Raw genomic sequence first — 13,595 nt, 5'->3', positions numbered from 1 at the left:
GCATCATCCTGGAGATGGAGCTGGTTTATTAATTACCCTGTGCTCTCGCTCTGAGGAGTGTGTGCTCGCCTGTCACCCAGCTGCTGGTTACATCCTGATGTTTTCCCCACAAAAAGCCAGAGGGTGGGGGCACTGCAGCTTTGCCCACCCACCCTCTGACCCCGGAATGGGACGTGGCTCAGACACCAGCAGCAAAAGGGGAGCTCAGAACCCAACTCCTCCATGCTGGTGCTCAGACACTGTGTTGCCACAGTCCAAGTGGAAAACCGGAGTCTGACAGGCACCACGTGAGCCAAACAGATCCACATTTTCCTCTGTCATGATCCACCTACCAAGAGAGTGTGGGAAGGAAGAACGCAAGCACCACTTGATTTAACTGTTTACTGCTCTTCACAGTCATAAATCTTTGCTTATTTTACTCCCATGCTTGTGTCTTTGGCTTTATTTTACTCATGAAACAGACTGTTTTAATTAGGCTCCTGAAAGTAAGTGATTTCATATCTATGTAGGCAAAAGCCTTCCATTTTGATTACCAGGGGTGAAATGACTCAGTACTGCCAGAACAAGAAAAGCTGGGGGATAACTGACAGTCACCATGGTTTGATTTTTATTTTTTTTTAATGTTGTCTGTGAGTGAATCCACATATAACAGTCTCATTCATGACAACAACTATCCCAAGCAGGAACCAAAGAATTCTGGATCAACAAAGACGTGTTAGAGAACCAAGGATCTGGGTATTAGCTCACAAAATCAGCTGCTGTGAATTGTTTACATGGTGATACAGCCCTCAGACACGTGTGCAGTCTGTGCTCTCCTTAAGGCTGTGGGGGCTGCCCCTCCTGCACCCACCCCAGGCTGCAAAACCCACACAGCAGGAGTAGGAGTGTCAGATGTGCTGAGCACTTTCAGTTGTGCCCAACAGCACAGAAAAGAGGATGATTTTCTGGGTGGACAAGGACATCATTAGCTACACTCAACAGCAGGCATCAGCCTGCACCATGGGAAGCACTGAGCCATGGAAACATTTTCTTTGGATCAATGTCCACCACGTGAGCCCCCACGGCTCGTGCAACTCTTGTTGGGAAAGGAGAAACAGAAGAGGATAGACAGAAAATAACTGCAAAATCTGGATTAGGATTACTCACATGTCAGGACCATTAGGCACTGTATGAACATTTATTAAATTATTTAGAGGGCTGACAAGCAGCAGAACCGGAGAACCCCAAATATATTGTGATAGGAGATGGGCAATATCCCTTTGGCGAAAACAAGTGGGAACCAAAATACCAGCAGATAGTGAGAACTGAAGTCCAACTGCACTGGTAAATTATGTAAAGCTTATTTCCAACCTGTCATTTGAAGCTGAAGTATTATTTCCCCTCCAGTAGAATATAACTGCTGGGGAGGGTGAGAGGGAAATAGTGACAAAGATCTGCGTGTTCAAAGGGAAAATCAAGAACATTATTCACTGAGTTTTTGTTCAACCAAAAATATTGCCCTAAATAGTGCAATGGATAACTAGATCTGAGGAGCAAGGCAGAGGCCATCAAACTGACAGCATACAAATTGACTTTATTCTCTTTTGCAAACAAAATTGGGTAAATTGAATTAATTTACCTTGTAGCTCAATGTACCAATCACAGGAAATGAAGAAGGAAGATTTCCTGAAGGAGGAAAGGGGGAAGATTTGCAGCTTTCAGATTAACGATGACAAGATGGAGGGTCATCACTGTTGCTCTGTCACTTTTTCCATCCTCCTTCACCAGGTACAGGAAAGTGGGAACCAACCTGTGCCAAAACCCTTCCATTGTGCATTCCACATATCCTTCTTAAATCAGTGTCAGGAGGCCCTAGATCAACTGAAGAGAGATGTACAACACCCAAAACCATCATCTTCATCAAACATAATCCTAGAGAGAACTTGCATTGTTTGGGGTTTTTTTGTTGGGGGTTGGGCTTTTTTGGTTACTGGTTTACTCTTCCGTTTTTCTAAATAAACATTTATCCTTCAGTTTTATCAAGTGAAACAGCTGAATATCCATGCTACACATGGCATTTTCAGTGCACAGAGGTAAATCTTAAAGCTTTCTCATTTGCCCATTCTCCAGCCTATTTTTTCCAGGATTCCTGAATTTCACAGCTTTTCTTTCTCTTTGGGGTCTGGAATCAGCAGAACCATTCAGGTTTGAGATTGCTGGCCAAATATAGGGAAAGTAGGAATTTTCCTCTTAAGAATAGTTATAATGAAGTAGTTTCTCTGGCACTTAGGGAGGTAATGAAGAGCTCTGAGGTCCCTGGGGATTTCGATCCTTAGGTATTACCCTTGTGTACAATTGGGAACAATAAACTTTATATAAATCACTCATGGATGAATCATACCTTTTGCTATTACTTAGGATAAATCTGAAAATACTTTAGGCCACAAGATTGTAACTATGCATAGAAATGAGCTTAAATGATCCTTCAGATATCCAGTCAAACTCAGGAATGACACCATTATTCAGTGCTCTGACATTTTTGCCAATCCACCCATTTAAGTTGTTCTGCATAAGAAGTTGGTTTTTTATGTACAAATGTTTTCTCCAAAGAGGAAAGTTTATGAATGGGAAAGCTGGTGGAATGTTTTTACCATAGATATGATGGATTTTTTTTGTCTGTGTGCAATTTATTTCCATCTGTTCTGTATCTGATTAACTCCTGTGGAGTATGTGATTAACTCAACTTCTTGAGATCATTAGCTGCTCTGCATTTCCATTATAGTTCATCAGCGTGGGACCACACACAGGCTTGAAAATGTTACACGTTGGTTATTCTTAACACCCTAATCCACACTGCCTGGTTATTCTCTGTGGTGACCATGGATCTAAAGAGAGAAGCCAGGAATGCAGCAGGCACAAAATGCTAATGAAAACAGAGTTTAAGCAGGTCCTCATTCTGATCTCAATGATGGAGCTAAATTAAGCCCTTTGGAAGAGTTCATGGCTGGTGTTATCCAACTGGAGACAGATCCAGAGGCATCCAGCCAGCACAGAGAGAGGAGAGGACCACTGCACTGTGCACTGCCACTTTGCACTGAGCGAGCCCTGCTTTCCACCAGGTTGCAGGTACTTGCACCTTGTAGATCTCCAAGTACAGCACAGACTGCAAACAGTGCATGCTGTCACCCTGAGCCTTGTAGTAACGTGCATTTTCTTCTGATATAAATATCTACCAATACAAAACCTGAAACACCTTCAGAGCATCAAGCAGCCAGAGCTCAAGTACAAGTCTTTTGCATTATCCTCCGAGTTGTCTTTTAAGGGGTTTTCCCATAGTGAGTAAGGCCAGCAAATGGATGTGTCAGTAACAGATGCTCACATGCCCTTGCCATGCAATTAATTGAGCTCCAGTCTCATTGACATTAATGGCTGCAGGGCAGCAGCATCATGGGGACAGGAACTAGTCCAGTGACTTGGGATCATCCATCAGCTCCATCTGATAATTTATCTTCACACTTGTCTGCTCTCTTTCTTCACCTAAGCAATGGTACCTGCAGTCCTCCACTCCCAGACCCCATCCAAAAACAGAATAAAAATGGGACTCCTGCAGAAGTCTGAAATACAGAGATTTGGCTGATTCCAGCTGCTGTGGCTGAGGTAGGGAAAACCTGCTGAGTTATTTAATCAGTGATGGATTGGGCAGGATGCACCTGTATTCCAGGCTTTTCTTTGGGTTTTTTTCCCCCTGAATGACACCCATTTGATGTCCTGCTCATGCTGGTGTTTAGATCAGGCTCACACACACATCACTGCCCCACCTCCCTGAGACTGAGCTGCCCGTGACTGCCATCCAACCCCCTGCCCCCACACAGCCGTGCCCTGGCTTCAAGCTTTGCCTCCGTGATTCATAGCTGATCACACACTTCGGCTGTGTGACCTCTGTGACTGAGAACAACATCTCACATCATCGTAACCTTTCTTTGAAATGTCTGGGTTTGATATTCAACGCTTTTGAAAAGGTCTCCCTGAGGCAGAGGGAAGGTGCTCCTCAGTCTCTCTGAGCACCCACAGCTCCTGGAGTTGAACAGGGGAGGTCTTTGGGATGAGATTAGAGCAATTCACACGACCACACTCTGTTCCCTTGGATGAGATGTATGGAATGTGTACTCACCTCTAGCTGGATAGAAGAGGTACAGGGTATATTGTGAGATAACAACCAGGAGGGTTTGCAGCCATTTCTCAGGATGCTTTAAAGAGGAAAATATTCACTGGGTTTTGGTATCCTGTCTTTGATTATCCATTGAGCTAATAACAAGATATAATATCCTATCACCTGGATCTACACAGATATTTGCATACTGCCCCTCATTATGAGGCAATGGGAAGGTCATTTCACCCGGCTGATGACAGTCCTTCTGTACGTCAGGGCAGTGGGGTTTGTGTCACACTGTCTGGTGCTGTGAGGGCATCCTGCAGGGATGCAGGATTCAACCAGACCTCATGAACTGCCAAGTGAGGGCACCTAGTGCCACCCATCCACGTCACCAGGCTCTCTCCAAGGGTGACAGCTGTGTCACACCGTATCACACTGTCAGGGCTGTTGGAGATTGCAGACACCAGAAATAAAACGTGACAGGCAAACCTGCCTGAGTTAAAACTGGCAACGAGGAAAGGTCAAGCTCCTGCTCAAACACACTGTTAGAGCTCCAGATCCACACACAGGCTTTGGCACTTGGCCCTGTTTCTATTTATCCAGGATCTGTGCTCCCATGCCAGGATGCACTTAACCAAGCTAAGGACTGGCACCGATACCCTGCACTACAGGTCCCCTCAAAAAATTCCAGAGGAGTTGAATTCCCTTGTAGGCTGCAGTTTTCCAGCTTCCACATTTTTCCCTGTAGTTACTGGCTCTAAAATCAATGGTTATTTTCTTCCATCACTCATGAACACAAACCTCTCCTGCCCCATTGGATCTAAGGAATGGTATTTACCTGATAACCACGAGATATTTGGCACGGAAATCTGGAGAGCTATGCAAAAATGGGGTTTAATTAGATGGTAATTTATTTAGTGTGGGGGGGAAAAGCCTTTGTATTTTTCGTCAGGCACACCCTGTGGACATCAAACACGAGTGCCTTTGCCAAATGCCCCCTTTGGCATCCCAACACTGTGCACCTTCCCCTTTCCTGCTTTGTCTTCTGCAGATTGCCATATCCTGGAATGCAGTACTGTGCTTATTAACAATTGAAATTATCCACTGGGTGGTTAAAAAAAATGCTAATTCTGGCTACTGAGTGCGATAACCAGTAATTTCGTAAAGTACATTTAGTCAAATAAGATTTTTTGGCAGCCAAATGTTGTTGTAGCAGAATGTGCTTTCCTGATTGACATATGCTAACAATACTGCCTCCACAGTTGGGGGGGGGGATAATTTACTTTCCATTTCCATTGGAAATGAGGTGAAACAGAATGTGGTAGATTGTTAAAATGCAGCTCTGTGGTTCAATAGATTTGCTCAAAACCACGAATCAAACGTTGCACTGCACCCTCAGTCATCTCCGTCATCACTTCCAGGAAACCAGCAAGGACACACCTCCTCCTGAGATAGTTTTCTGCTCCTTTGAAGTTTCTCAGCCACTTCCCCAGGCATTTCCCAAGAGCATGTGCACTGGGAATCCTCCCCAGCAAAACATGGAAAGGCTGCAACCATCTCACAACATTCCCCGGGTGTGTTCAGGGAAATGAAGTATGAGAGAAGCTTAGTCAGACCAGGTGAGGTTTTACCAGCTCTCCATCATCCACACTTCTCTCCACTTTAATTGTCCTTCCCACAACCCTGAAGAGGAAGGGAGAAAAAATTACTCTGAGCATCCCACCTCACTACTGGAAGGGGCCTTGACTCCAGAGAGGTTGCACTGACAGAGACCAAGGATTTGACTCTGCTGTCACCTCATTTATCAGGCAACAAGGGAACAACTCTGATCTCTGTCACAAGACCCAGGGTTAGAATTATCCCTAAATCTTATCTGCCCCCGATGTCCACTCCAGAGGCCTTGCTCCTGCTGGCAGGGCATCCAGGCTGCTGCTCCATGGGAACTGTGCTGCTGCTGTGACTGGCTCTGGGGGATTTTATTTACTTATTTAGAAAAAAAGGCATGAGGGAAAACACAAGACACATGTTCAAAAATCTTTTACGAATCTCGGTAATGGAACGTTTTCTCATCAAATCTTTTTCAATTAAATTATCATGAGTAGTTCTCTTTCTTGGCTGTTTTTATCATAAGTATTTCCAGTGTTGAATTTGCTCCTCTATCTCTAGAAGAGCTTTTAGCCTAACTTTTTACTTTTAACCACTTAAGTGCTTCAAGGCCTCACTCATCAGCCTCTCCAAAACCATGGGAACAGTCAGCTGTAGGTGGCTCAGGAGTTTTGCTGGACCAAAGGTTGTCCATAAATGCCTGTAACAGGTGTAATATTTGTACATTTTCCCTTCCTCCTCTTCAGATACATCTAAGACAAAAGTCTGGGCTTGTAGGAGGGATGGAAAAGCCTCTTCTTCCAAAGTGGTCTTCGAGTCTGTGTTTCTCTAAAAGTCACCTTGGAGCACAAAAGAATAAATCTTCACTAAACTTCTGATTTACTGGACTTGTTTAAGCCCTCTGGGGAGCCCCTGTGAGAAGTTCTGTGCTTACCTTCTCCATCAAGGTTGAGAGTGAGCTGATGGCTGCTTTCAGTGGTAACCCAGGGAAACCACACAGTCAAATAATTTGAGGGACAACTTGACAAAAGTGACTCACATCAGCATGAAGCTTGGCAGAGCCAGGGGAGCAGTTTTCTGTACATAAGATTTAGGAAGGGTCACAAACCTGAGAACTGAGTTCTGTTTTTGTGTCCCTTGGTTTTTCTGGTCCCTTCCCCAGTGTCTCTCCCAAGTTCCCATTTGAACAGAAGATGAAAACTCACATTGTGCTGAATTCTCTAGTCTCGTGCAATGTCTGATTTTTGTTCAGTTGACTATGAGGCTGATAGCTGCATTTTTTTCCTTTCCAGGAGTTTGACTTAATTTCCATAAATTTCCATTTCCCACTAGCTTATGATGCCCCATGCCCAGCTCTGCTTCGTCTCCTGTGTCCTGCAAAACCCTGCATAATTTTAATGATTCATATTTCATTTTAAAATCACCTTTGGCAATAGAGGGCTAAGAGAAAGCTGGCACTAATAGTGCATCATTAGAGAGCCAGGAAGGCTCCATGCCTGGGTAGGGCAGGACCCCCACGGCCTCCAAGATGGGGCAGCTGGAGAAAAATGATTCAGGTCTCTGGCTGTCACTGCTCAGGCAGTGCTGGAAGGGAAGGTTGCTGTTCTGGATGAGACAAAACACAATTTGGTCCTGAGGACTAATCCCATCCCACAGATGCTGCCAGACTGGTGCTTGAACAGCATTTAGGATTGCACTGATTACAGGAGTGACAGCAGCATGGAAGTGGGTTAGTGTTTCATTCTGTCCTGCCAGTGGCAAACATTGTAGTATTGGATTTTCTTCTTTTTTTTTTTTTTTAATGAGGATTTAGCACTCAGTCATGGGGTTTGTGGTGTTGGGGTTTTTTTTTAGACTAGAGAGCAGCCAATGCTAAGCCTTCACATGCACAGCTTTGGGCTTCTGCACTGAGCTCGTTCTGCACAGCCATGCCCATCATGGTGCTGGGCAGAGACCATGGGACTGGTGCGTTAACACTGATGTAAACACATCAGTTTTGAGGGGGAGCAGAATCAGACTGAACTGTGCTTGGATAGGGCAAAGACAAGGCCAGGCCCCTCTGCCTGTGCATCCAAACAACCCTGAACACGGAATTAGGGTAGATCCAGCATCACACAGACTGTCCTTTCCATGGTGAGCCAACCTAAAGCCTGAGGCTTTCAGGTCAAACATGAGCCTGCACACTGCCTAAATCCTCTTTCCTGGGGCCAGAGTGATCTGTAAACATACATAAGGACCCAAAGGCTCCCATGGGTGTTCACTGACAGCTGTGGCCACCTTAGTCCACTGATGTTAAGAGACACTGTAAAAAATCCCATTAAACACCTCCACAAGTCTTCCTGCTCCTGAAATTTTGCAAATGTAGTCCTGAGATCCCAGACCAGCTTCTCTTGAGCAAGTGGGAAATTTTCCACTGACTTTGAAGAGTTGTTTGAGTCACCAGCTCCAGCAGTGTCCAAAGTCACCTGAAAATGAAGTGTTGCTGCATTGATGTGCACAGTGTGCTGAGGTCTGGGCTCATGTAGCCCAGCAAGCAGCTCAGCAGAAAAAGATGGAATACAAGGGGTTTGCAAGAGCAGGATTGGCTTTTCTAGTCTTTATGGCCCTCAGGAGTTTGTGTTTGTAGATAATTCTTTCAACAAATTAAAGCATTCTGCTACTGGGGAAAATATTGATTTTTTTTTTTTAAACTATATAAGAGTTTTGGTACAAATCAAGACAGGGTAAAAATCTTTAAATATAGTCTTTGATAGAAAGTATGCAATATTCACACTTTTATCGTAACAATTCATAAAAGGGAAAGTCAATGCTATTCTAGACAACTTCCCAAGCTCCCTAAAGACTTCTCAGTGCAATTATGGAATGAATCAAGGCTTTTAAGAATGCTCAGGAAAGATTTTCTGAGTTCTGCAAAATTATATTAAGCAAGACTAATTTATAGCTAGGGCAAAGTTTTTTGAACGAAAAACAATAAACTCTGAATCTCAGGTGACAGAGTGAAGCATTTACAGAGTTAAGTGCTGCATTTTGTTGATATGCAAACATTGCTCAGCAGTGGGAAAGAAAGGCATTTGGCAGCTGAAGCCACAGAAATAAAAGTGAGAACTGCAGGGCTCATTTCTTAGTCTGACCTGGTAAGTCTGAGCAAGTTATTTTACCCCTGTGTGCACCAGCTCATCCCAGCTGCATCATGAAGGTTAAGTTAACCAAGAAGGTTCTTCACAAACACAAATTACTCTCTTATTTTGTACCAACTGAGAAGTTGGTCCTTACTGCTTAATGATCTGTCTTAGCCTGTGGACAGGACTCCAAAAGATAACTCTTCTTTATAGGAAAGGAGGCTGTGAGATCTTTTGGAAGCTTAGAAAACTGCTTTATATTTAACAAAAGAGGTCATTAACAGCTTGTAATAGTGGGGTGTATCTAGGAATTCACTCAGTCCAGAGGAGCTCTATTATTAGAGGAGAGATGATGTTCTCACCATGTGGGTTGTCAGAGGCAAAACCCAGCTGGTACTTTTGCTTAACACATTGAGGTCTGAAGTGTAGGGACACTTCATCCATCTAAAGAAAACTTTGGCAACAGCAACGCCACCTGTCTCCACCTAAAGAGGAGTGGCATCTTCAAATTTATGGACAAAGAAACTGAAATGCTTCTGATTGCCAGTGCACCCCCTCCCATATGCTTATGTGCTTCTTCTTTCTTTCACAGATCCCCTGTAGCATCTTGGAGGTGTGGGGGGATTGTTTCTGTTCACCTTTGGCATTTCTGAATCCCTCCAGAGCAAAGAGAGCACAAATCTGCACTAGGCACTGGGTGTACAGCAAATCTTGTCCACTCTGGAGATGGGCCAGCAGGGGCAGGTGGGTGGAGAGGGGTTGTCTCCATCCAAGAAGTTGGAGCACCTGTCTGTAGACGAGGGTTTGCACTCTGAGGAGGGTTCATGGTGTTGGCTTGCAGTGCAGGGTTGCTTCTGTGGTTTAGATCACCGAGGTGCAAGATAAGTGGCTTGGGGAAGAAGTCAGCATGCCCTGGAGCCCTACCACCAGGCAAATTTCCTCTTGAGTTTAGTAGTTTTATCTTTCTGTCATTTTATCACTTTTAATACAGTTGCTTCGACAGCAATTTGCAGCACAGTTTTATTCTTGCCAATATTTTGAAATTTTAAATATTTAAAGGGCTTTTGATTTGTCCCACACTCATCTGAGTGATGTGTTAAGTCTCCTTCTGAGCTGTAAAGCAGAGAGGATAAGCCCCTGGGGTCAGCAGAGCAGCTCACCATCCCACCATGGCAGCCTTGCCACAGATGTGTAGGCAAATCCTACACGTGCCTCTATTTCCCTGGGCTGCCATTTGTCAAGCTCAGTTCCATTGAGGTTTCCAGACAGCCCAAAAGGCCCTCACAAAGCTTTCCTGCATTTGACATGAACAGTGACTTCTAGTTGATTCAATCACTGCTTAATTTGATCCTCCATTTAATTTTATCAAAACTGTAGTAATCAAATAATTTGTACTAAAAACATTACAACTTCCACTTGTTTATTCTGATCAATTTTAATCCTCTAAGGAACAAGGTTTATTGGATAACTTAGTTATGAGATAACAAAACGCTGTCATTAAATCTACAAGGAAAGGACAGAACACAAAAAAAATGAAAGTTAAGAAGATCACAAGGAGTGATCATAATGCAGCAAAAAAGACAATAACACACTGTTATTTAGAAGTCATGCTACGCATGATGAAAGCTAAGCAGCATCCTGCTGTTTGTGAGATGGGAAGATCAATGGCATGTTTCAGTTGAGACATTTCAGGCAATGAACTGCGCTGAAAAGGGAAAAGAATGTAATTGGATGTGAATGAATTTGCCTTTTTTGAGTGTTGACCCACATGAAAGAACATGCGTCAGCGATGTTTGAGTTTTCCCTCTGCGCAATAAACCTTCAAAAGCCAAAACCAGCTGAGTAAGAGGAAGGGAAAGATTTCCACTGCAGGCTGTTCCTCCATTGCTTTCAGAAATTAAAACACTAGAACCATAGAATCACAGAATCAGCCGGGTTGGAAAAGACCTCCGAGATCATCAAGTCCAACCCTTGATCCAACTCCACCGTGGTTTCCAGACCATGGCACTGATGCCACATCCAGTCTCATCTTAAAAACCTCCAGGGCTGGTGAATCCACCACCTCCCTGGGCAGCCCATTCCAATGCCTGATTACTCTCTCTGTAAATAATTTCTTCCTGATATCCAACCTAAACTTGCCCTGGCAGAGCTTAAGACCGAGCCCTCTTGTTCTGCTGCTGGTTCCCGGAAGAAGAGACCGACCCTCACCTGGCTACAACCTCCTGTCAGGGAGTTGTAGAGAGTGACGAGGTCTCCCCTCAGCCTCCTCTTCTCCAGGCTGAACAATCCCAGCTCTCTCAGCCTCTCCTCATAGGACTTGTGCTTGAGTCCTTTTACCAGACTTGTTGCTCTTCTCTGGACCTGCTCCAGCCCCTCAATGTCCTTTCTGAACTGAGGGGCCCAGAACTGGACAGTATTTGAGGTGTGGCCTCACCAGCGCTGAGTACAGGGGAAGAATCACTTCCCTGGTCCTGCTGGCCACACTGTTCCTGATCCAGGCCAGGAACTGACACTGCCTCCTGTCCCGCTGATCCTTCTCACCCCTTGACGGTGCTGCATCTCTCCCCTGCAGGTCAACACCTTCATCTCCTTCGTGTTCCCCATGGTCGTCATCTCCGTGCTCAACACCATCATTGCCAACCAGCTCATTGTCATGTTCAAGCAGGCGGCCCAGGAGAACCAGGTGTGCACCATCGGCGGGCAGCAGACGATGCTCAGCATGTCCATGGAGCCCAGCCGCGTGCAGGCCTTGAAACACGGCGTGAGGGTCCTGCGTAAGTACAGGCCCCTTTGGGCGTGGGGCTGGGCCAGGGGTGTCTGAGTGACTGTGATTCGAACAGGAACAAGCTGAAATTGGTGAATGCTTTCACTCAAAACGTCCTTTTCTTTTGCCTTCGCTTGTTAATACGCAAAGGTAAAGAACGGACCTGTTTGCGTGCAGAGACTCTCTGAAAAATCAAACCCAGCATTTTAATGATCTGATCAACAGCAACTTAAGCCTTGCATGTATCACTTCACTCCTCTCGTTTTTCTGCAGAGCTTTCGTTCAGGCAGAGCTTAAATAAAAGATTCTGCACTCACGAATTGAGCTGTTCTGCAAAATACTAGACAGCTTAATTAAATAAGCTGAGGAAAAGACCAAAGATTCTGGTAGCTTAAACTTACAGATGATAAAGCAAAAGCTGTTCTAAAGCAGTACCCAAAATAGCTAACGAAGTATGTCTGTAGTGGTTTTAAACATTACATGGTGAGAGTTTGTTAGCAGAAAGCTTTCTGGCTGGTGTTTAGAATGGTTTGGTTTGGAAGGGACCATAAAAATCACTTAGTTCCAAACCACCTACCGTGGGCAGGGACACCTTCCACTAGATCAGGTTGCTCAGAGCCCCATCCAACCTGGCCTTGAACACTTCCAGGAGTGGGGCATCTTGATAGCTGAAGTGCTTTGCCCAGGGCCTTATTTCCAACAAGGAGACAAATCCCTAGAGAAGGCTACAAGAACCTTCATGAGATTTTTCCAGCAGTTTTTCACAAGGGATGCAGCCTATACAGTGCTTTATGCCCATACCATAGATGAGCCACCACATGCATCCCAGCTTCAAACACTGCACTGGGAAACACCTGCTGAGAAAAGGGATCATTAAATTCCCCATAATTATCTTGTTGGACTGTGTTTATTTACTGTTTCTGCACCCCAGTGAACTGTTATCCACAGGGGGTTGAGGAGGGAGCCTTGCTTTGGCTCAGAGCCTGCAAGGACTCAGCTCCATGCTATCCTTTTCTGTTTCTTAACACTTCTGCCTGCTGCCATTAAGTGAGAAGCTGCCTTTTCTCACTTTGCTACAACACCTCACACCTCTCTCTCCTTTTAGCATTCTATACTCTTTGATCATCAAGAAGAGAGAGTTCTTCATGAATAATAAGAGAGAAGCCTAAATTTACACCTGGCATTGCTTGGCAGTGGTGGAAGTGCATCCCTTGCCCACAGGTCCACGTCTCCTCCAAGGCACTGAAAAACAGCTCTTCTCTTTCTGATCAATTAGTGTAATTTTCTTTTTCCTCTTCTTCTTCTCCAGACAGATTTTTGCTTTTGTTGTGTACTGCAAAAGCTGAGAGCAGGTGGCAAAAGTGAGGAGCCTGAAATGGTGCAAAAGGGTGCACCATGGGGCCCCCCAGGCAGTGATGTCCAGATATTCCATGCATCTTTGCATCTCTGCAGGGCCAGCCTGGCAGCAGGACTGAGCTCCCCTCCCTGCTAGGAAGGCAATGAGAGGGTGGCTGCTTGTTGCTTTTCTGTGCTGAGGAAGATCCAGCAGATAAAAAAACCCTTGCTCAGTTTTGTCTGTGATTCACTCCACTCTGCAGAAAGGCTTTTTTTAATCCAAATGTGAGTGAAATCCTGCTGCATCTCATTTTTCAGATGCATTTGATTACTGGAGATGCTTGATTCACATTTACTTTTGTCATCCGTTCCTCACGACTTTTTTTTTTAATAACCCAGGCTTCTGAGCTGTCAGAAAAGTAGCAAAAAATACACAAGGTTGCTCATGATTTATACGGGCACCCATGGCAGCCAAAGCCATGTACAGGATCTAGGCTCATTTATGGAAGAGGATGAGAAAAGAAAAATGACACTTGTCCCCAGTATTAAAACTGTTGGCACGAAATCAGAGCTTCACAGGGGTCAAAGTATTTTCCATTTCCAAAAGTGAACTTCGGCCTGAAGACCAAAGAGGCTGATT

General features: G+C 44.7%; 1 protein-coding gene across 1 annotated transcript in view; it reads left to right on the top strand.

Annotated features, from left to right (window-relative positions):
* NTSR1 (neurotensin receptor 1) overlaps positions 1-13,595 on the top strand; it is a 53,982-nt gene that overhangs the window by 27,174 nt on the left and 13,213 nt on the right. The window contains exon 2 of the mRNA XM_027697477.1: positions 11,429-11,630. Within this exon, the coding sequence (XP_027553278.1) occupies positions 11,429-11,630 (202 nt within the window). The remainder of the gene's footprint in view (positions 1-11,428; positions 11,631-13,595) is intronic.

The sequence above is a fragment of the Neopelma chrysocephalum genome, unplaced genomic scaffold, assembly GCF_003984885.1.
Source record: "Neopelma chrysocephalum unplaced genomic scaffold, ASM398488v2 Primary Assembly neopelma1_119, whole genome shotgun sequence".
In the NCBI taxonomy this organism is placed as follows: Eukaryota; Metazoa; Chordata; class Aves; order Passeriformes; family Pipridae; genus Neopelma; species Neopelma chrysocephalum.
Note: the sequence above shows the minus strand (reverse complement) of the source record. Positions and strands in the feature narration are given on the sequence as shown.